General features: G+C 39.9%; 1 protein-coding gene across 2 annotated transcripts in view; it reads left to right on the forward strand.

Annotated features, from left to right (window-relative positions):
- The first annotated feature begins 6 nt into the window (after window positions 1-6).
- Window positions 7-22,665, forward strand: part of PEX1 (peroxisomal biogenesis factor 1) — a 55,777-nt gene continuing 33,118 nt past the window's right edge. The window contains exons 1-11 of one of the 2 annotated variants that reach the window (XM_006155540.3): window positions 7-126; window positions 2,295-2,438; window positions 4,914-4,997; window positions 5,452-5,566; window positions 5,639-6,402; window positions 9,658-9,777; window positions 14,670-14,793; window positions 14,954-15,057; window positions 17,228-17,310; window positions 19,641-19,773; window positions 22,304-22,400. In XM_006155540.3, coding sequence (XP_006155602.1) covers window positions 5,647-6,402; window positions 9,658-9,777; window positions 14,670-14,793; window positions 14,954-15,057; window positions 17,228-17,310; window positions 19,641-19,773; window positions 22,304-22,400 — 1,417 coding nt within the window. In that variant the 5' untranslated portion in view covers window positions 7-126; window positions 2,295-2,438; window positions 4,914-4,997; window positions 5,452-5,566; window positions 5,639-5,646. Of the gene's footprint in view, window positions 127-2,294; window positions 2,439-4,913; window positions 4,998-5,451; window positions 5,567-5,638; window positions 6,403-9,657; window positions 9,778-14,669; window positions 14,794-14,953; window positions 15,058-17,227; window positions 17,311-19,640; window positions 19,774-22,303; window positions 22,401-22,665 lie in introns of those variants that run through there. The other variant, XM_027774607.1, reaches the window with a different exon arrangement.

A 22,665-nucleotide genomic window follows, 5' to 3' on the forward strand; every position in this document is an offset into this window, starting at 1 on the left:
TGGGGCAGGGATCGCCTGGCGGTTGGGGGGGGTGGCGGGGCGGCGGTGACTGTGGTCTTCACCAACGCACGCGACTGCTTCCTCCACCTGCCACGGCGCCTAGTGACCCAATTGCACCTTCTACAGGTAACGCGCCGGCCCCAGGGTCGGACGTGGTCAAGGTTTTTTGGGGACACGGTGGCCGCTTAGGCCTTCCCGCGGCGGGGCACCGGCTGCCTTACAGGTGCGGAACCGCGCGGAAGCTGCACAGAGGGCCCTCTGAAGGCAGGGCCGGTCTGGGCGGTCTCTGCATCACCCTGTGTCTTGCAACTCGGGGCAATTACTTGCATTATTCCAGGTCCTTCCACTCGTGAACCTTGGCTAACACGTAAACATCCTACTTCTGCGTTCAGGAACGTTCTTCTCTCCAGGTTGGAAACGCTCTTGACAAGTCGTTTCTTTATTAATGTGGAGGCCTTTATCCATTACATGCCCAAAGCACCTCTTAATTGAGAGCACCAAAAATGTCGCTAGACTTTGCCAGATGTCTCCTTGGGGACAAAATCATCCCCGGGTGAGAACTGTTGCTGTAACTCAGTTACCTTGTCGGTGCTAGGACACCTCCACAGTGAATGTAGACAAACGAATCCAAATCACCAGCCAGAAAGGGTCACCTACAGATTTGTCACTTCACTTGAGTTAGCAAGAGATACCCCATGCCTTAGAACTGTTTCTTTCTCTCTCTCTGGTCAAATTAAGTAGTAATAACAAGTGGAATTAATTAAATAAACAATTGGTTTGTAAAATAAATTGTAAAAGCATTCTCTTTCTGATATTACAGGGCATAGTACGTATTTCCTTATTTCACATATCTGGTTTTAAAAATGTCTTCATCTGAAATAGAATGGGTCTGAATTATATCTCACCGAGGGATGAAACCCGTGGAAAGACTCTGAGGGCTTGGTCATTTTCACTCTTGTAACCTGAGCTGCCACAGCAATGGATGAGATGACAGCTTCGAACTTTGGAATCCAAATGCAGAGTTCTCTTTTTACTTTATTAAACTTGAGTTGAAAGATTTTGTCAGCTAGAACAGTTGGACTGGTCTGTGAGAAAAATTACACACCTAATACGTGACACATTGTGACTTTTGCATAACACAGAATTTTAATTACCTTTTAATATCAAGGAGCATTCCAAGTACATTATTTTGCTTCAGAAGGTGTTCCAGGCTGATCAGGCAGCTGGATCCCACATGGCCGACTGCCGGGTTTGAGTTCCAAACCAGCAGCTTGGGTTGCCACGTGTGTGTGTGTGTGTGTGTGTGTGTGTACGCAAGTGTGCCCAAAGGGGTGTGTGTGTGCACAAGCATGCCCAAAGTTCCAAAAGGAGAGTAGAAGGGATTGTGTGGCATGGCCATTCCCCCTGGGAAATGCTTTGTCTCTGTCTGACAGGAGCACTTACCTTGTAGCAAATTAAAAAAATATATTGCAGAGATGTTTTCTGGTGTAATGTTTTTATCCCCCTTATTTGAATAATTAATTTAGAGTAAATGTTCAGAAAATTATATATGACTTAAAGTCTATTTAATTAATTTGGCTATTTGTTGCTGTTTTGAATTCTGTTACTTTTTAAATTTTTTTGAGAAGTTTTTGCTATAGGGCACGTGCACTCACCAGAAAGAGAGAGACAGAGAGACAGAGAAAGCGAGAAATCACCCCCTACGGAAGATGGCCACGCCACAATCCTCCATTCTCCTCTCGGGATCTTGGGCATGCACGCACACATGCCCCGCGTGAGTTTAAGCCACCGGGTCCAGGACTCGAACCGCAGTTGACTACATGGGAGTCCAGCGACATAGCCATTACACTAACTGCTGGTCTCACCATTTTGAATTCTGAAATGGTTGCATCAATTCAAAATGTTGTCATCAAATACAGGGTATTGGTTTCATCCATATTATCTCCAGCATTGGGTGTTGGAAATGATTATATCTTTTTTATTTTAAGGATTATTTATTATCATTGTTTTTCTATTTTAATCAGAGAGAGAGAGAAAGCCTCCAGGTCCCATATACAAACCACAGTCGGCCATGTAGGAGTCCAGCACCTTTAACCACCATTACCACCTGCCGGCCCCTGATGACAACTTTTAAAGGCTGTGACAGATTTGGGTAACAGCTGTCTGCTACCTGGGGAACTCTTTTTGAATGTGTGGATTGCAATAGTAGTTTATATGAATACAGAAAAACATCTTTTAAAAAAAGCCCTTATTAAAACCTTTTTTTTTTTCTCTTTCATTTCTTAAATGAATAGAATCAAGCTATAGAAGTAGTCTGGGGTCACCAGCCTGTATTCTTGAGCTGGGTGGAAGGCAGGCATTTCGGTGATCAAGGTGAAAATGTGGCTGAGATTAACAGACAAGTTGGTCAGAAACTTGGACTCTCAAATGGGGGACAGGTAAGCATAAAGTGTGATGACAGTGACTTTCTGGTAATGTCAAAAGATATAGCAATGGGCGTAAAATTAAAACTACAGGTTTTTGTTTTGTTTTTAAGGAGATGAGATGACACCTAACTTGTATGCCCTTATAACCAGTTTAGGGCATTTGAAGTTGGCGATACTTTTTCGTTGTCAAAAATCTTGTGGTTTACATTGTTCCTTGTTGAGTTTATATTTTACTCATTTTCCAGATTCTCTAATTTTGTTTTTGCAAAATTATTTTTTCTTTATGAAACTTCTTGGGTTACTTACTTACCTTTATGAAGACGTACTGGGTTTTATTTATTATTATTGAAATTTATTTCATTTGTTTCTAATATATTTTTTAACTTTCAAGGTCTAATTTGATTAAAAATAGGAATTTTACTGTGGAGGGTTATTAGTTTTTCTTTTCTTCCTTTTTTTCTTTTTTAATTTATAGTTTTGCTTTCAGGCACATGCAATCACCAAAGAGAGAAAGAGGGAAAATGAGAAATCATTCCTCCCCACCCCCCAAGTAGCTGGCCACACTGACATCTCCTGTATTCTCCTCCCTGAATTTAGTTTATGTACACACATGCCTGTTGTGATCTTCATGCTGCCAGATCCAGGACTCAAACTGTGGTATCAGCCATGTGGGACTCAGAACCTTAACCTCCACACAACTTGCTAGCCCCTATTTTTCCTTTGTTGTCTTGCCTAAGAATTTAGATAAACCCCAAAGCTTAAAGACTCCCGTCTATTTTATTTTGTGGTGGTATGTTCACCAATTTATTACTTTTTAAATTGTTTTAAACTATAGAAGTAATGGATAGTCACTATAAATACTTTATAATTGAAAATAAAAAACAAAGTTTGTGAGGACCAGCAGATGGTGTTACGTTGCTGGACTTCCACATGGCCAACTGCAGTTCAAGTCCTGGACCCAGTGGCTTGAAACTCATACCAAGCATGTGTGTGTGTGCATGCCCAAGGTCCCGGAGGGGAAAATGGAGGAGAAGGTATTGTGATGTGGCCATCTCCCTGAAAGAGTAATTTCTCACTTTCCCTCTCACTGTCTTGGTCTTTCTTTCTTTGTGGCAAGCACACTCGCCCTAAGATACAGACCTCTAAAAAATAAATAATTAAAATAAGTTTTCTCCTGTCTCCATCCCAGTTTCAGAGTGAATGTTTACTGTCTTGTGATTTTACTTTTAACTCTGAAGGTTAAGCTTCTAAATAATTGTCTCTGCTCTCTATTTCAGTGTATTTTTTGTTTTTCTAGAAGCATGGCTCAAAGTTAGTTAAAAAAAAAACCCTAACAGTTGCAGGACCAGCATTTAGTGTAATGGCTATGTCACTGAACCATGTAGTCGACCGCAGTTCGAGTCCTGGACCCAGTGGCTTAAACTCACGCTGGGCGCATGTGCGTGCCTGTGTGCCCAAGATACCAAGAGGAGAATGGAGGAGAAGGGATTGTGGCGTGGCTATCCCCCCTGGGGGGTGATTTCTCACTTTCTGTCTCTCTGTCTCTCTCTGTCTTTCTGTCAAGCACATGTGCCCTATAGCAAAAATCTCTCAAAAAAAAAAAAAAATCCTTAACAGTTGCAAAACTTCCAGAAATAATGAGAGTAGTAGTTATGTGTTAAATCAAGCCATGACTTCATGACATTGCCATTTCTTCTTGACTATTTTATTTATGTTTCTTTTTTTATGATTGTCTTTATTAATTTTTGGGGGGAAAAAAACCAATGTGCTAGAATGAATTTATCTTTATTCTCTAGTAGGTTATGAACCAGTTTTTCCTAAAATGCTGAATATATCAAGGCCTACCTAAGAAAGAGTACTTAAAAAGTATTTGCCAGATGGGACCAGCAGATTGCATAGTAGATTTCTCGCTGGACTCCCATGTAGTCAACTGCAGTTTGAGTCCTGGATCCAGTGGCTTAAACTCACATCAGGCACATGTGCGTGCGTGCCCAAGATCCCAAGAGGAGGGAAGAATGGAGGAGAAGGGATTGTGGCGTGGCCATCCCCCCTGGGGGGTGATTTCTTGCTTTCTGTCTCTTTGCTTCTCTTTGTCATTCTGGCAAGTGCGTGTGCCCTATAGCAAAAATTCTCCAAAAAAATGTATTTGCCAGAAACCTGATGGTAAGCACCATGCTCCACAAGGCAGTTTCACATGGGAAGGTTCCTGGTTCAAGTTCAGAGACTTCCCTGAGATGCCAGGCACATGCTTGCCCATGATCTGGGGCTAAATGAAGGCCGGGATGAACCATGTCATCAGGACCTTGGTGTTCTCTTGGGGGTTCTCTCTCTCTCTCTCTCTGTGAATAAATAAATAAACCTAAAAAAATTAATATATCGCTTGAAAGACTATATGCATATATAATTATCTACCTAAAGAAATAACGTATTTTTTACATATATGGAAGAGTCTTTTAAAAGTATTTTATAATTTTTCATTTTTTCCAGGTGTTTCTTAAGCCATGTTCCCATGTGTTATCTTGTCAGCAAGTTGAGGTGGAACCCTTGTCAGCAGACGATTGGGAGATACTGGTAAAGGAAACACACTAAGAACTATCCCATTTTAAAGTTAAACAGCCTCAACATATCAGTGTATTTGAATTTTTCTTTTCTGTGCTTCATTTTATATTCTGAGTTGGTTTGAGTTATAAGAATGAATTGGTAGAGAGCTAATGTACAACATGAAGACTGTAGGTAATAAATTGTGTTGTATTTTGGATTCCTACTAAATGAACAGGTTTTTAACTGTTCTCGCCACAAAAACAAACAGGGTAGCTGTGTGAGATGATGGCTACATTTAGTTATTTCTCTGTAGTAACCTTTTTTCTACTATCCGTATGTATCCTGTAACATCAAGTTATATACTTTAAATATACACGATACATTTTATTTTTTTAAAAAAAGAAAAGGAATGCATTGATCTTTATCCTAGACATAGAATGGACAGAATGTCAAGTAAATTGATCTTTTTGTCTGTTGGTTCTAGGAGCTGCATGCTACTTCCCTCGAACAGCATCTTCTAGATCAAATTCGAATAGTTTTTCCAAAAGCCGTCTTCCCCATTTGGGTTGACCAACAGACGTACATCTTCATCCAGATTGGTAGGTGTAGTACTATTTGCTGTCACGCTCCGGTCCACTGACGCGTGCTGATGAGCTCTCTTCTCTACACAGTTGCATTAATGCCGGCCGCCACGTACGGAAGGCTGGAAACCAACACCGAACTCCTCATTCAGCCAAAGACACGCCAAGCCAAAGAGAGTACATTTCCAGAAGCAGATGTGTGTGGAAAATTTCATAGCTCTGAAAGACACCAAAAAGGAATGGCAAAAGAACTTCAAACCAAGCGACATTGGTCAAGTCCTCTAGGAGTTACTGAGCCTAATGAAACAGATTCAGAAGTTCCAAATGACTCCTCATTGATACCAAACTTATGGACTATGCTAGGAAGCATTTTTTCTTTTGGATCTGAGAAGAAAGAAGAGACATCCTGGGGTTTAACTGAAATCAGTGCATTCAAAAACATGCAGTCCAAGGTGGTTCCTCTGGACAATATTTTCCGAGTATGTAAATCTCAGCCTCCCAGTATATGTAATGCAGCAGAAGCGTCTGTGTTTGCCAAGCACTGTGCCATTCATGTATTTCCATGGGACCAGGAATATTTTGATGTGGAGCCCAACTTTACCGTGACCTATGGAAAGCTGGTTAAGCTACCGTCTCCAAAGCAGCAGCAAAATAAAACAAAGCAAAATGCCCTGTCACCTGAAAAAGAGAAGCTGGTGTCAGAGCCTCTGGATCAAAAACAGACTAGCTCGGATCATAGTCAAGAAGCTGGTAAGACTTGTGTGCTAAGGGTAGTCTGGAATGGACTGGAAGAATTGACAAATACCATAAAATACACCAGAAATGTAGAAGTTCTTCATCTTGGGAAAGTCTGGGTTAGTATCAGTTTGACAATTTTAGGGGGAAATTTGTTTTGCTTAAACTCCTCCAAATTATGAATTAGAATAAATGTTTTTGCTTTGTTTTGTTTCTTTTAGCTAGAGGGCATGTGCACTCACTGGGGGAGAGAACGAAGGAGGGAAAAAGTGAGATATCACCCCCCCAGGGGGGTGGCCACGCCACAGTGCCTTCTCCTCTTCTCTCCTCTCAGGATTATGGGCATGCACACACTCATATCCTGTGTTTTTTTCAAGCCATTGTGTCAGGTACTCAAACTGCATAATCAGATATGTGGGATCCAGCCCCTTCAGCACACTACTGGCTGATCCAGAATAATATTTTATATATAATTTGGAAACTGATAAATAAGAATTGTAACGTGTCAGGTCACTGGAAGGAGGGAACATGTTTGTGTTTGTAGGGTAGATTCTCTGCTGGATAAAGACTATATATATATTTTTTTTTTTGGAGAGATTTTCACTGTAGGGCGCGTGCGCTCGCCAGACAGACAGAGAGAGACATAGAGACAGAAAGCGAGAAATCACCCCCCAGGGGGGATGGTCACGCCGCAATCCCTTCTCCTCCATTCTCCTCTCGGGATCTTGGGCACGCACGCACACGTGCCCGGCGTGAGTTTTAAGCCACCGGGTCCGGGACGTGAACCGCTGTCGACTACGTGGGAGTCCAGCGACATAGCCATTACGCTAACTGCTGGTTCCCAAGACTATATATTTTTTGGACAGGTACTGTTTAGACCCAGAGACAGGGTCCATACTCACCTTGGAGTGGCCTTTAAAGCCTTACTTTTTTTTTTTTAAATAATTATTTATTTTATTTATTCATTCACTTATTTTATTTTAATTTGACCAAAGAGAAACGACAGAGAAAGAGAGAGAGATGGAAAGTGGGAAAGCAAGTCACCAGGTCCGGGACTCTAACTGTGGTCTGCCATGTGGGAGTGTCCAGCACCTTAACCACCATGCCACCTGCTGGTCCCCAGATTTTTCAGTACAAGAATACGCCATGCCACCTGCTGATCCCTTTTTTTTTTTTTAAAGCCTTCTTTTATTTTATTTATTTAGTTTTGGAGAGATTTTCGCTATAGGGCACGTGTGCTCGCCAGACAGACAGAGAGAGACATTAGAGACAGAAAGCGAGAAATCACTCCCCGGGGGGATGGTCACTCCACAGTCCCTTCTCCTCCATTCTCCTCTCGGGATCTTGGGCACGCACGCACACACGCTTGGTGTGAGTTTTAAGCCACCGGGTCCGGGACGCGAACCGCGGTCAACTGTGTGGGAGTCCAGCAACATAGCCATTATGCTAACTGCTGGTTCCCTAAAGCTTTACTTCTTTAATGCTTGCAGATGATTGGTTCCCAAGTCTTTGAAAGCAAAGGAAGGATTTATTAAGTATTGGAGAAAGTGCCCAGTGCAGGGAGAGATGTGTGGCATGAGGTAACTGCCTTTGATGGCACCTTAAAGCTCTTGCCCTGATGGTATCTGCTGCTTATCTTGTTATAACTGGGAGAGCAAATAGGCAGGAGAAGTCGTGTTCTACCTCTTCATCCCAGTCTCACATATGATGGCTGAGTATATATGATACGAGTCACCGACCTGTTTATTCGAACCTCATTTTGAACTACTGTGAAGCTAGACTTCGTGGTGATGAAGGGAAGAAGCTGTTAGGGAAGGGAAGACATGTAGGATGGGAAAGTTGTCTCCTTTGTAGATTTCTTTTAATCACAGTTTTCCCTATGACCTTGATGCAAGGAACTCTGAAAGTTTTAATGTCTTTGACCTACATCATTTTCTGATTTTCCAGACTATTATTTTCTCTTAACTTTTAGCTGTTAGTTTAGGTGACTGCTGCATCCTCAGACTTAAAGTGCTTGTGATATAGCCGGTACTGCTACTAGACAAGAATATCCTTTTATTTCCTCAAAATTGTAGGGTAAGGATGGAGTAAAGAAGTGCTGACGGCCTGGAGACCATATAAGATAGCCATAAGGAGACTGTACCCTACTCTTCTTTATGGTTGACGAGCCATAGGCAATGAGAAATGGCAGTCGTTGCCGTTAGGTCCTTAACCAGGCTCGACTGAAGAGAAGATTGATCATTTGGAAGGCTGGTCCTGGGTGTAGCTCATTGGTTAAGTGTTGCACAGAGGAATTAATGTACACTTGAGCCTGTGAAGCATGATGCCTTTTTTTCTTTTTTCTCAGTGGAAAACTTGATGGTTAAATTTATTCATCTAAGTTAGTGTTTTGACTTAAGTTTATATTTTATACTTTTGTCTCCCATTAATATGTCTGCACTTGCTCTTTGGAAATTAACAGAGATAGTGAAAAGAGATTAAATTTTTTTATTTCAGCATCTTTAAAGTATACAACTCAGTCTCAGTTATATTTATAATAGTTGTACAACCATCACTACAATCAATAGGAATGAGAAAGTTTACACTGTGCTTTTTAGATTTTCAGTCTGGCTTTAATCATGCCTGTGGCATGACTGTGATTAACTTTGACCATTCCAACTTTTTTCCCCATTGGTTCTCAACTTCCACAGATGGAGACTGATCAAAGATTGTAAAAACATTTACTTTGAATATAATTGCACCATAGTTTAAAAAATGGCTATAGTGGATAGAGTCAAATACATCCACTTAAGGTTCTAATTAGTAAAAAAAAAATAAAGGAAGGAAATGTAGAGGAGAAGTTGAACTATTTATGGTATAACAATATCTGAACATCCCTCTAGTTATACTGTTACTACAGTCTAAATGTTTCTTGCCTCCCCCAAATGCATGTATTGAAATCCTCATCCCCAAGGTGGTGGTGGTAGGAGGTGAGGCCTCTGGAAGATATGATTAGGTTATGAAGGTCATGCCCTCATGCGTGAGATTAGTGCCCTTGGGAATGAGACCCACGGGAGCTTGTTCACCTCTTCTGCCATGTGCAGGTATAGCAGGAAGGTGCTGACTATGAAAAGGACCCTCATCAGACACCAGGTCTGCTGATACCTTGATCTGAGACTTCTTGGTTTCTAGAACTGGGGTAAATAAATTTCTGTTTATAAGCCATACAATTTATCAATAGTGCTTTATTATAGGCGGCAAAACATGCTCAGACAACTGTGAGTCATTGTGATAGTTTTTATCATTTTACCTGAATTCATAGAGGCTAATATATGTATTTATGCTATGAAATACTTTGAATCAAACTTAACATAGTTATATTTTTTATATTACAGATTCCAGATGACCTGAGGAAGAGACTAAACATAGAAATGCATGCAGTTGTCAGAATAACTTCAGTGGAAATTACCCCTAAAATTCCAAGATCTCTAAAATTACAACCTAGAGAGAACTTAGTGAGTTCAAATATATATTGCATCAAAATTCTTTTATATAAGTTGTCAAATTTTTAGTTGCTTTTTTAGATAAGTAATAAAAATTTTATGCTCCTTTTGCCAGTAGGACAAAGAAGTCTTGTATTGTGTTAAAATATAGAATGACATAAGCTATGCCATTTTAACCATTTTTTGAGCATTCAATTCAGTGGCGTTAATTACATTCATGATATTACATAGACATCGCCACTGTTTATTTCCAAAGCTTTTCCATTACCCCAAACAGAAACCGTGTGTCTACAAGGTAATAATTCTCCATCTTCTTCCCCAGCCCCTATAATGTTTAATCTATATTATATCTCTATAAATTTTCTTCTTCTTGATATTTCATATAAGTGGAATCGTATATGATTTGTTCTACATATCTGACCTGTTTCACTTAACATAGTGTTTTCACGGTTCATTCACATCGTAGCATGAATTAGAACTTCATTATTTTTATAGCTCAGTAATAGTCCATTGTATGTGTCTTGTTTATCCATTCAACTGTTCATGGACACTTGAATTGTTTGTGAATGATGCTGCAACAGACAATAGCATACAAGTATCAGTTTTAGTCTCTTTTCAATTTGTTTGAGTATCTACCTAGAGTGGAATTTTTGCATAATATATGGCAGTTTTCTTTAAATTTTTAAGAAGCTAAGAAGTCTTTAGTAAGTTATATACATATTATACATATTGTACAAACAAATGAATTATTATTATTATTATTATTTTTTAGAGAGGTTTTTGCAATAGAGCACGTGCACTTGCCGGAGAGATGGAGAGACAGAAAGTGAGAAATCACCCTCCAAGAGGGTTGGCCATCCAGTCTTCTTTCTGGATTTTGAGCACGCGTGCGTACACACACACACACACACACACACACACACGCCCAGCGTGTTTTAAGCCATCGGGTCCAGGACTCACCACAGTAAATTATGTAGGAGTCCAGCAACATAATTATTACACCATTTGCTCATCCCCACAGATAAATTCTTACGGCTTTTAAAAGATTCACTGGATTCCCACGTAGTCAACCGCGGTTCGAGTCCTGGACCTGGTGGCTTAAAGTCATGCCAGGTGAGTGTGCGTGAGTGCCCAAGATCCCGAGAGGAGAATGGAGGAGAAGGGATTGTGGTGTGACCATCCCACCTGGGGAGTGATTACTTGCTTTCTGTCTCTCTGTTTGTTATCTTTCTGGTAAGTGCACAGGCCCTATAGCAAAAACCTCTCGAAAAAAAATTAATTTAAAAATAAAGAGATAAAAGATTAATGTTTAGCCCACAGCTGTGTAATTTTTAAAAGTTTCTGTCACTTTTAAAAAAATAATTATTTATTTCATTTTATTTATTATTATTTTTTAATTTGCAATAGGACACAAGCTCACCAGAGAGAGAGAGAGAGAAATGATAAAGCAAACTGCTAGGTCCAGGACTCGAACCACAGTTAGCCATGTGGGAGTCTAGTGCCTCAACCGTCATGCCACCTGCCGGCCCCAAGTTTCTTTGACTTTTCAATGTTATTATTGTAGTCTAGAACAATGTTAGACTATTTTACTTTTCTTCTCAACTAATTCCTTGAAAACTGGTATGGTCAGGAAATGATATATTGGCCTTAATTTAAACTTTTGTAGTAGAGTATGTACTAGTTGTGTTACCAGTTCTCAAATAATTATTATTTTACTGTATTTTATTTTCAAGAAATTCTAAACATGACTTAATCTTTCTCTGATAGTTTAGATGGTACCTTTGGATCTTCAGAATTATGAAGGTCATTATGCCATGGAAGAACCAACTTAATTGCACTTTCTAGTTGATGAAACATCAGATAAGATAGCTTATATTGAAAAATTGGAGGCAAGGGAGAGTGGAATTGGAGTGGTTATAGCTGTAATAGTGCATACTGGGTGCCACTGATGCCACAGGGGAGGCCCAGGTTCAATTCCCAAGTCACCCTGAACAGTCAGCAAGGTGTGATGCATACCTGTAGTCCCAGGTGTTCCAGAGTCTGAGACAGGAGGATTTGGAGCTCACAGCCCGCGTGGGCAAATCTGGCGAGACTCTGTCTGAAAGGGCCAAGTGGTCCCTGCTACTTGGAGGCTAAGGTGGGAGCATCACAACATAGTGAAACCTTGTCTGAAGAGGAAAACACCACACCCACACATGCAGACTAGCTTATCTGATCTCACTAGAGAAGGAGAAGACAAGTAGAATAAATGTCATCTGTAACAGTGTACAACTGAGCATTTAACATGTTGGCCATGTAATACACAGTGATTTAATGATTTCTTGTTTTATTTAAACTTTTTGGCTATAGATCTAGATCTTTTAGTTTTTGCTATAGGGTGCTTGTGCTCACCAGAAAAAGAGAGAGAGACAGAGAGAAAATACTCCTCAGGGAAGATGACGACCCTGCAATCCTTTCTTCTCCATTCTCCTCTTGAGATTATTTTTTTTCTTTTTTTGGAGAGGTTTTTGCTTTGGGCGGGTGCGCTCGCCAGACAGAGAAAGACAGAGAGACAGAGAGCAAGAAATCACTCACCAGGGGGGATGGCCACGCCGCAATCCCTTCTCCTCCATTCTCCTCGGGATCTTGGGCACACACGCACACACACCTGACGTGAGTTTAAGCCACCGGGTCTGGGACTTGAACCGTGGTCGACTACGTGGGAGTTCAGCGACATAGCCATTATGCTAACTGCTGGTCCCTCCTCTTGAGATTTTGAGCACATATGCACATGTGCCAGCCATGTTTTCAAGCTGCTGGGTCCAGAACTCTTCTAATCACTCAGTCGGCCATGTGTGATCCAGCATCTTAACTACCACACCACTGGCTGGCCTGGTGTAGGTAGTTTTTAAATAATAGGTTCTTTATGTAAAAATATAATTAACCACTGGATATTGCTAAAGGATTCCTTTCGTATCTGAACTTCCATATTTCAGTGGAAGATTTATGATCTGTGACAGGTGTCTCTGTCCTGAGACCTGGGATATGAGGATGTTTGTAGAGGAACTGTGAATTGCTTTGTGATTCCAAAATTTTTTATTTTTTTATTTGTTTTTTAATATTAGCTTTTTAAAAAGTATTTATCTATTTAATTTATTATTACTTTTTTAATTTGACCAGAGAGAGAAAAGGAAAGCAAGAAAGCATGCTGCCAGGTCTCGGACTTGAACTGAGATTGGTCATGTGGGAATCCAGGGCCTTTAACCACCACACCACCTGCTGGCCCCCAATTTTTAAATTTTACAGAGTTCTCATTTTCATGTTTTTACTTTAGTTAGGTCTTTAATCTCATTGCCCAAAAATAGCCAAAGAAGTAACTAATTCTTTTTTTTAAAACAATTCTTTTATTTAACTTTATTTATTATTATTATCATTATTATTTTCCAGTTTGATCAGAGAGAGAGAGAGAGGAAATGAGAAAGCAAACCACCAGGTCCGAGACTTGAACCATGGTCAGCCATGTGGGAGTCCAGCACCTTTAACCACTATGCCACTTGCCGACCCCAGAAGTAACTAATTCTAACAGTGGGAAAAGGATTCCTTTTCTTAGTTTCATCTGCTTTAGGTAGTAACTAAGTCAGAACCGAGCTTAGTCAGCCAGATCCAAGTCTATCTCTGGATGAAGAGAGATAATAGAAATGTACCAGTCTGAGAAATGGGAGAATGGAGGTTTATTTTACTAGGCAGGTACTAAGCATCTTTTCTATTTGAATTTTTGTTATTCTAATTTTTAACCTCCCAATAGGTTAAAAAAGCATTAATTTAAAAACTGTAAAAAATCAGTGATTTTTAAAGAATTTTTTCATACCTTTGAATGATTTATTAATACTCTATGTACCAAATATATTGGAACTCTGGTCAGCTTAACAGAAAAAATGACAAAGAAAAGAAATAATGGCTTAAACATATAAAGGATTTATTTTTCTCATGTAAAGGAAATCTGAAGGTGCTCATAGGTGGTTAAACCATATCATCGAAGATCTAGTCTCCTTTGACCTTTCTTCTCTGCTGTCCTTAGCCTATGATTTTCCTCCTCTTAAATGCATGATGTTTGTGGTACTGATGGGAACATCGCATTTGTATTCCAGGAAGCAGAAGCTAGGGCACAAGGGAAAATCTTACATGGTTTCTTGACCCTTAACTAGGAAGAGAGGCCTTTCCCAGCAATTGCTGATTGCATTTAATTGACCAGAGTAAACACACACACACACACACACACACAGAGCGCTAGGCTAGGAATGGAAGATTTTCCTTTCCTGTCTCTATAGTAGAAGGAGGCAAGGGAGAATGAGATTGGACTGGTTATTGAGTGAGCCAAATTATCATATGTGCATTTCTGGACATAGAGAAAAAGTGCATTCAAGACTTTGCCACTTACATAAATGTTTCTTCGGGCCATACTGTATTTTTTTTTTTTTTTAGAAAGAGATTTTTGCTGTAAGTTGCATGTGCTTGCTGGAGAGACAGAGAGAGCCAGAAAGACTGAAAGTGAGAAATCAGCCCCCAGGAGGGCATGGCCACTCAGCAATCCCTTCTCTTCCATTCATTCTCCTCTCAGGATCTTGGGCACGCACGCACACACGCACTTGGTGTGTTTTAAGCTGCTGGATCTGGGACTTGAACCGTGATCTACTACGTAGGAATCAAGCGATGTAACTGTTAAGCCATCTGCTGGTCCCTATACTTACTGTCTTAACTGAAATGTCAAGCCTCAAATCTGTGTCTATAAACTATGAATATACTTCACTGGTGTTGTTTGGGGATATTTATGTTTATTAGGAAGATAAGATGTTAAAGTAAGGGTGTTAACAAGTTAACTTCAGATATTGGGATAATTCATTACTATTCTTTGTTTTCTCTGGCAGCCTAAAGATACAAGTGAAGAAGACATAAAAGCTGCATTCCACTCATGGGTACAGCAATGTTCCACCACCACGCTTCCTTTGGTAGTGTCAGAAGAGGAATATATTAAGCTGGTAATTAAAAATGGTGGGTTAATTTATTTGTTATTTTAGCATTTTTCCCCATAATCATAACATTTTTTATTGTTTTTCCGACCTATGACACATGTAATTTAAGTAAGTTTGGTAAATAACATCTTAAATGATTTTATCTTAGTACTATTCATTTCTTTCTTTCTTTTTAATAGAATTGGTGGCGTTTTCTCTACATATAGTTCATTCTTGGGAAAAAGAAAAAGAAAAAAATATTTTCCTGTTGAGTACCAGTCTGCTGCAGAGGACCACAATACAAGTAATTCCATACTATGGAGTATTTAATAAAATGGCATTTGTTACATGTGATTGATAATAAAGTATGAGTTTCCTTGTAGTCTACAATATATTAGATACCTGAATGATAAGAGTAAGGAATAACTTGATTTAAAATATTTTATTTTATAATCTCTAAATTATATAAATTATTGATTTATCCTAAATTTTAAAATCAATGTCTCAGTACAGTGAAGTTTCAAGAATAGAGATGATTGGGTTAACTGGCAACCAAATCAGAATTTGAAATTCTTTTAGCATTGAAACAAGGAAAAACTGAGGTTTAGGGGTTTGATTTCTTTCTTTCTTTCTTTCTTTCTTTCTTTCTCTCTCTCTTTCTCTTTCTTTCTTTCTTTCTTTTGCCATAGGGGTGCACTCATGGGAGAGAGAGAGAGAGAAACAGTGAGAGACAAAGTAAGACATCACCCCCCCACCCCAGGGATATAGCCATACCACAATCCCTTCTCCACCATTCTCCTTCTGGGATTTTGGGTGTGCACACACATGTGCCTGGCCTGAGTTTCAAGCTGCCAGGTCTGAAACTCAAAACCACAGTCAGCCATGTGGGATCCAGCTCCTTAACTACAGTGCCACCTGCTGGCCCCAGGGAGTTTGCTTTTTAAGTCATACAGTTTTGCTGTACAAATTCATAATTTTTGGCAGTTCTTAAATTCTCAGCTCCTCTCAAATGTTACCATTTCATTTTTTTCCAGAAATACTTGGATTTTTTTGGCCGTATTTTGGTTACAGTATTCATTCTTGTCATTATAGAATTAAAGATGCTGTGTGGCTGGCAGGTGTGTTGGTTAAAGTGCTAGACTCCTACATGGGCTGACCAAGGTTTGAGTCCTGGACCTGGAAGCTTGCTTTCTCTCTCTCTCTCTCTCTCTCTCTCTCTCTTTCTCTCTCTGTTTCTCCCTGGTCAAACCGAATAATAATAATAAATTAAATAATCATTTTTAAAAAAGAAATAAAGATGCTATAGTTGTTTAGAATTACAGTAGTTAGGGACCAGCAGATGATGTAATGGTTACATCGCTGAACTCCCATGTAGTCGACCACAGTTTGAATCCTGGACCCAGCAGCTTAAAACTCACACTGGGCACATATGCATGTGTGCCCAAAATCCCAAGAAGAGACTAGATGAAAAGGGACTGTGGCATAGCCACCCCCCCCAGGGCCATGATTTTTCGCTTTCTGTCTCTCTGTCTCTGTCTCTGTGGTACGTGCACACACCCTATCGCAAAAATGTCTCTAAAACAAAAAGAAGAATTTCAGTGGTTAGACATTGATTTTTGCTTTTGAAAATAGAATCATGTGTCACTTAATGACAGGGATACATTCTGAGAAGTGTGTCGTTGGTTGATTCCACCACAGTGTACACACTGTAGAGTATTTACACTGTACATGCAGGTGAGACCGCCACTACTCAGCTAGGCAGAGCCTGTGTGTTTCTTTTTTTTTTTTTTTTTTTTTTGTGAGTGGAAATTGCAGGAGTTGTTTTTGTTTAAGAGATTTTTGCTATAGGGCACATATGCTCGCCAGAAAGACAGAGAGGCAGAGAGACAGAAAGCGAGAAATCACCCCCTAAGGGAGGATAACCACGCCGCAATCCCTTCTCCATTCTCCTCTCGGGATCTTGGGCACACACGCACACACATGTGCCGAGTGTGAGTTTAAGCCACCGGGTCTGGGACTCGAACCATGGTCGGCTACATGGGAGTCCAGAGACATAGCCATTATGCTAATTGCTGGTCCCGAGCCTGTGTGTTTCTTAGGGAACACTGTTGTGTATGCAGTCCATTGTTGACTGAAATGTCATTACACTGCTTATGACTGTATAATTGAAAGAATACCACTCAGAGAAGAGACAAAGTAATTGTGAAAAGAATAAATGTGGTACAAATCAAAGTTGCAAATAAAGATATAGCTATAAAATGTATTAAAGAGATGCCTTTTTTTCTGCTTGCTAACCATATTTACTGAGTGAGAAAATTGCTCTTGTCAAGGCTATTTTAAGTAATGATCTTGCATGCGTAATTATCTGTTCTTTCTTGTGTAACAGAATCAGCAATTCAGTTTTCTGGGTCCCTAGAGCAACAGGCAAAGACATAACTTTGAAATGTAAAACTAATTTCTCCTTGCTACTGTAGGTCCTTCTAGATCCTATGGTAAAAGAAGAAAACAGTGAGGATATTGACTTTATTCTTCCTTTTTTAAAGCTGAACTCTTTGGGGTAAGAAGTTATGACCAAAATAGCATGATTAGAGATATGTTTTGACATTACCTCTGGCAGGATTTTTATGTGTAAATATTAATGTCAGTGAGTGATCGTGCTATTGCATTAATAGATACTTTCAAGAATCGTCTCTGTCTCACAACTGGTTTAGTAATTTACTTTGTCTTAGATAACTCAAAGTCTGAAGCTTATTTGAAATTATACTTTAAGAATTGGTTTGTAAGAAGAAAGCAATCACTACCACCTGGTTCATATGTGCTTGAATAAAACAATAATTAGAGGAACTAGATGTGTTTTAAAAGTGAAATCTAAAAACAGATGAATGATTAAAAATATTTCGAATTAAGTTATTCCTTCACTATCTTGTTACTGTAATAATTGGTATTATTTGTATTTCATCACCTTCAGACAAACAAATCTTAAAAAGAACCTCCTTTTAATTTCTTTATTTCTTATACAATATAAGAAACTAGTATAACTATTATCTCTTGGAATTCTTCACAGAGGCTTTGGTAGATGTAGTAGTAAGATGATTTCCTTTAATAGTATAACCTGTATATATGTTTTAGTAAAAGGACTAAATATGAAGTAAAAATGGGCCAGCAGGTAACGTGGTGGTTAGAGTGCTGGACTCCCATGTGGCTGACCGTGGGTCACATCTCAGGCCTGGCGGCGTGCTTTCTCACTTTCTCTTCCTGTCCCTCTAGTAAAATTTAAAAAATAATAAATAAATTTGGCTAAGTAAAAAATAATTCTAAAAAATATATATATGTATATATATATTTTTTTTAAATAAAGTTAAAATGTTTAAATATAGTACAGTCTTCATTAATTTAAAGTAATATCTATTCAGGTTCCAATTTTTTTTGAGAGAGATTTTTCCTAGAGGGCACATGTGCTCACCAGAGAGACAGAGAGAGACAGAAAGCGAGAAATTACCCCCCAGGGAGGATGGCCACACCCCAGCCCCTTCTTCTCCAGTGTCGTCTTGGGATTTGGGGCATACATGCACACATGCCCAGCATGAGTTTTGAGTCTCCGGGTCCAAAATTCAAACTGCAGTCAACTACGTGGGAGTCCAGTGATGTAACCGTTACGCCGTCTCTTAGTCCCCAGACTCCTATTTTAGGAGTTTATTATTATATTTCTATTATAAATAAAGTGACAGAATCAAGAAGCAGGTTAAAATTCATGTTTGTATCATCTGCAAACTGAAACCGGATTTCAAAGGTGCCATTTAAGAAGCAGTAGTCTTTGATTATCCTAAGTACTTCAAAAGTGCCCATTTATAACTATATTAATTGACAAACTGAAAATCATTCAGGCAGGGAGCTATTTACATGTGTTAAGACAGATTCTTTCTTTTTTCTTTTTTAAAAAGAATTATTTTATTTAATTTTATTTATTCATTCATTTATTTTAATTTGACCAGAGAGAAACAGAGAGAGAGAAAGGGAAAGTGAGAAAGCAAGCCACCAGATCCGGGACTTGAACCATGGTTGGCCACGTGGGAGTGTCCAGCTCCTTATCCACCACACCACCTGAGGGTCCCCCAGACAGATTCTTTAGGATGTTTTACTAGTACCAGACTTTTAGTTACTGAACGTTTGGAAGTAACAAAACTGATTTTGAACACTGTGAATCAGATTTGGCATTAATATACTTTCATGTAAGGGAGAAATTTCTGAGATTTTAGTCTTTTAAAATTCACAACTTGGGAGGCCAACAGGTGGCATAGCGGTTAAGGCACTGGACTCCCATGTGGTCGACAGCAGTTTGAGTCCCAGACTCAGTGCCTTGAAACTCAGGTCAAGTACGTGTGCGTGTGTGCCCTAGATCCCAAGAAGAGAATAAAGGAGAAAGGATTGTGGCATGACCATCCCCCTGGGGGTGATTTCTCGCTGTCTCTCTGTCTCTCTTTAACTCTCCAGCGAGTGGACGTGCTCTGTAACAAAAATTTCTCCAAAAATTTCACAGCTAAGGACCAGCTGTGGTGTGGTGGTTAAGGTGCTGAACTCTCCACATGGCTGACCACAGTTCGAGTCCCAGACCTATTGGCTTGAAACGTGCTGGGCATGTGTGTGTACATGCCCAAGATCCCAGAAAGAGATGGAGAAAGGATCGTGGTGTGGCCATCCCCCCTTGGGGATGATTTCTCACTTTCTGTCTCACTGTCTCTCTGTCCAGTGAGTGCATATGCCCTATGACAAAAACCTAAAAAAAAACCAAGTTACAGCTAGATTGGGAAAGAAAGTTTCAACATTTTTTATAGCTCGATTTTATCCAGTTTCCGTCTTGTATCACATGACGACTTAAATATTTTGCAGAGGAGTGGATTCCTTAGGCCTGTCCTCCATGGAGCACATTACTCACAGCCTCCTGGGACGCCCCTTGTCCCGGCAGATGATGTCCCTCGTGGCAGGACTTAGGAACGGAGCCATTTTGCTCACAGGAGGAAAGGTATGTTGTGGAAATGTGCTCATTTTCACTAATGAATAGCTTTCAATTGCTCTCTTTGGGGTCTGATCGTCTATGAAAGTGAATATACAATAAGAAAAGCTTTCATTCATTCACTAATGTTTTTGTGTGCTTACTATTCAGTATTAGGCAAGTGATGATATATAAAACTAATGTTTTCCTTGTCCTTTTTTCTGGGTTTATTTATATGATATATATAGATATATAGATATAGATATAGATATACACACACACACACGCACACACATACTTATATACATATACATACACACACATAGATACATATACAAGCGACGTAACCATTATACCATCTGCTGGTCCTTCTACTATGACTTCTTTTTTTTTTTGGAGAGGTTTTTGCTATAGGGCGCGTGCACTCACCAGACAGAGACAGAGAGATAGAATGTGAGAAATCACCCCCCAGGGGGGATGGCCACACCGCAATCCCTTCTCCTCTATTCTCCTCTTAGGATCCTGGGCACGCACGCACACGCGCCCAGCATGAGTTCAAGCCACTGGGTCTGTGACTCGAACTGCAGTCGGTTACATGGAAGTTCAGCAACTTAGCCATTATGCTAACTGCTGGTCCCCCTCTACTATGACTTCTTACCATTGCTATTTGTCCAGCTCTAACAGACATGCCCCAACAATGTGTGATAAAGAATGTACACTATAATCGATTGGACTTGTTACAGGGATGCAAAGCTGGTTCAACATTAGGAGATCAACCAACTCTATCAATACCTTATCAATCACTAACCTGAAAAATATATATGTGTATCAGCGCCCTTTAATCACCATACCACCTGCCAGCCCCCCCCACCTGTATTCATTTTTTAATGTTTATTTATTTTTTGAGAAAGAGAAAGACAGAGAGAGGGAGAGACACACACTCCAGGTATCCCTGACAAGGTTGCACTGTAACACAATCCTCCTGGCCCAGCTGTCAGCCAGCCAGGATGACAGGTGCACTGTGACATACCCGGTGTGTACTGATCATCCCAGGATCTGAACCCGTTCTCCTTCGGGCAATTTCTTACTTTCTTGCTGTCTTTCTCTTTCTGGTGAGCACACATCCTCTATGGCAAACACCTAAAAAAAAAAGAAAAAGTTAATTTAAGATAATATAGAAATGGGTAATAAATTGTTTCTGTTCTCCCAGAATGGTAGTGTGCACTGATAGATGCTGCACTCGGTAAGCTGAGGCCATGTGTACCCATGTGAGTTTGATTCCTGCCTCACCCTAAAAGCTGAGCATTGTGGTACAAGTCTATATCCCAGCTACACAGGAGGATGTAGGAGGACTTCAACAATGCAAGACCCTGCCAAAAATAAATAAATTCCATGTAAAATAGTTGAAATGGAGCCAATAGGTGGCATGGTGGTTGAGGTGCTGGACTCATACATGGCCGACCGCGGTTCAAGTCCTAGACTAGGCAGCTTGAAAAACCATACTGGGACGATGTCCATATATGCCCAAATAGACAAGAAGAGATTGTGGCATGGACCATCCCTCCGGGGGGTGATTTCTCACTCTCCCTCTTTCTGTCTTTCTCCAGTGAGCACATGTACCCTATGGTGAAAACCTAAAAAGAAAAACATTAAATTAAATGGAGATAGTTTCATTTATCTAGAAAAGTTAATTTTTATATTATTCCTTTCTAATAAAATGAAGCATTAATCATTTTTAAAGGTTGAAGATTTAAATATTAGTGATTGTTTTTCTAATTAATTGTAATACATTAGATATTTATTTTCTATGTATGTACTGTAATGCACATAGGATTTAACCAGTTCCTAGCACATTAGCAACCTGAAGGAAGAACTCTATTTCAGTAGACCTACTGAAATAACGCACCATTGTAGAGTGCTGCTGCTTTTGGTTTAAGAGGTTTGCCTGAGGGTGCATGCTTGCACTGGAGAGAGAGACACACATAGACACAAACAGTGAGAGGGAAAGTGAGAAATCACCCCTTGGCGTGGGGGGGCGGCCATGCCACAATCCCTTCTCCATCCTCCTCCCAGGATCTTGGGCATGAACACACATGTGCCTGGTATGATTTTCAAGCCATCAGGTCCAGGGCTCGAACTGCAGATGGTGATGTGGGAACCCAGTGACATAGTCACTACACCATCTGCTAGCCCCATAGAGTGCTTTACAAATGTGAATTATCTTGAGTCAGGAGAAAAGACTCTCTAACTAGGTAAGTGGTGATCACAGGTGGGGCCTATGCCCCCGCACTCCTAATTTCTTTATTTTCTGAAGTCCATTAACTGTGAACATATGTGAAGTTCCATACACTATAATGGTGTATTCGCGGGGTGCCTTCTAAATTTCAGACTTTGCACATCAAGCAAAGAGAGCCATATTTCACTTATTCCTGTGCACCCACCCGGCAGCTAGACTGCTGCGTACTGACTGACTGATCAGCTGAATCTCGGTGGTTGCCACAACGAAGCTGTTTCCAAGACTGCATGTATTGGGAGTTTCTAAGAAGCAATTATTTTCTAGGGAAGTGGAAAATCAACTGTAGCCAAAGCAGTGTGTAAAGAGGCCTCTGACCTGTTGGATGCCCACGTGGAGATAGTTGACTGTAAAGCTTTGCGAGGTATGAGTATGGTCATAAATCTTATTTTAGTAGAAAGAACGTTTTTATTGACTGCTGTTAATCTAATGAATACAAATATTTGGTCTTTATTTAACTTTTCTGTTTTATCATTTACTCTTAAAATTCCTTGGAAATTTCAGCGTCTTTGGTTCTCATTTTTTTTTTTTTTTGGAGAGGTTTTTGCTATAGGGTGTGTGCACTCACTAGACAGACAGAGACAGACAGAGAGACAGAAAGTGAGAAATCACCCCCCAGGGGGCATGGC

This window comes from Tupaia chinensis, unplaced genomic scaffold, assembly GCF_000334495.1.
Source record: "Tupaia chinensis unplaced genomic scaffold, TupChi_1.0 Scaffold000460_1, whole genome shotgun sequence".
NCBI lineage: Eukaryota > Metazoa > Chordata > Mammalia > Scandentia > Tupaiidae > Tupaia > Tupaia belangeri.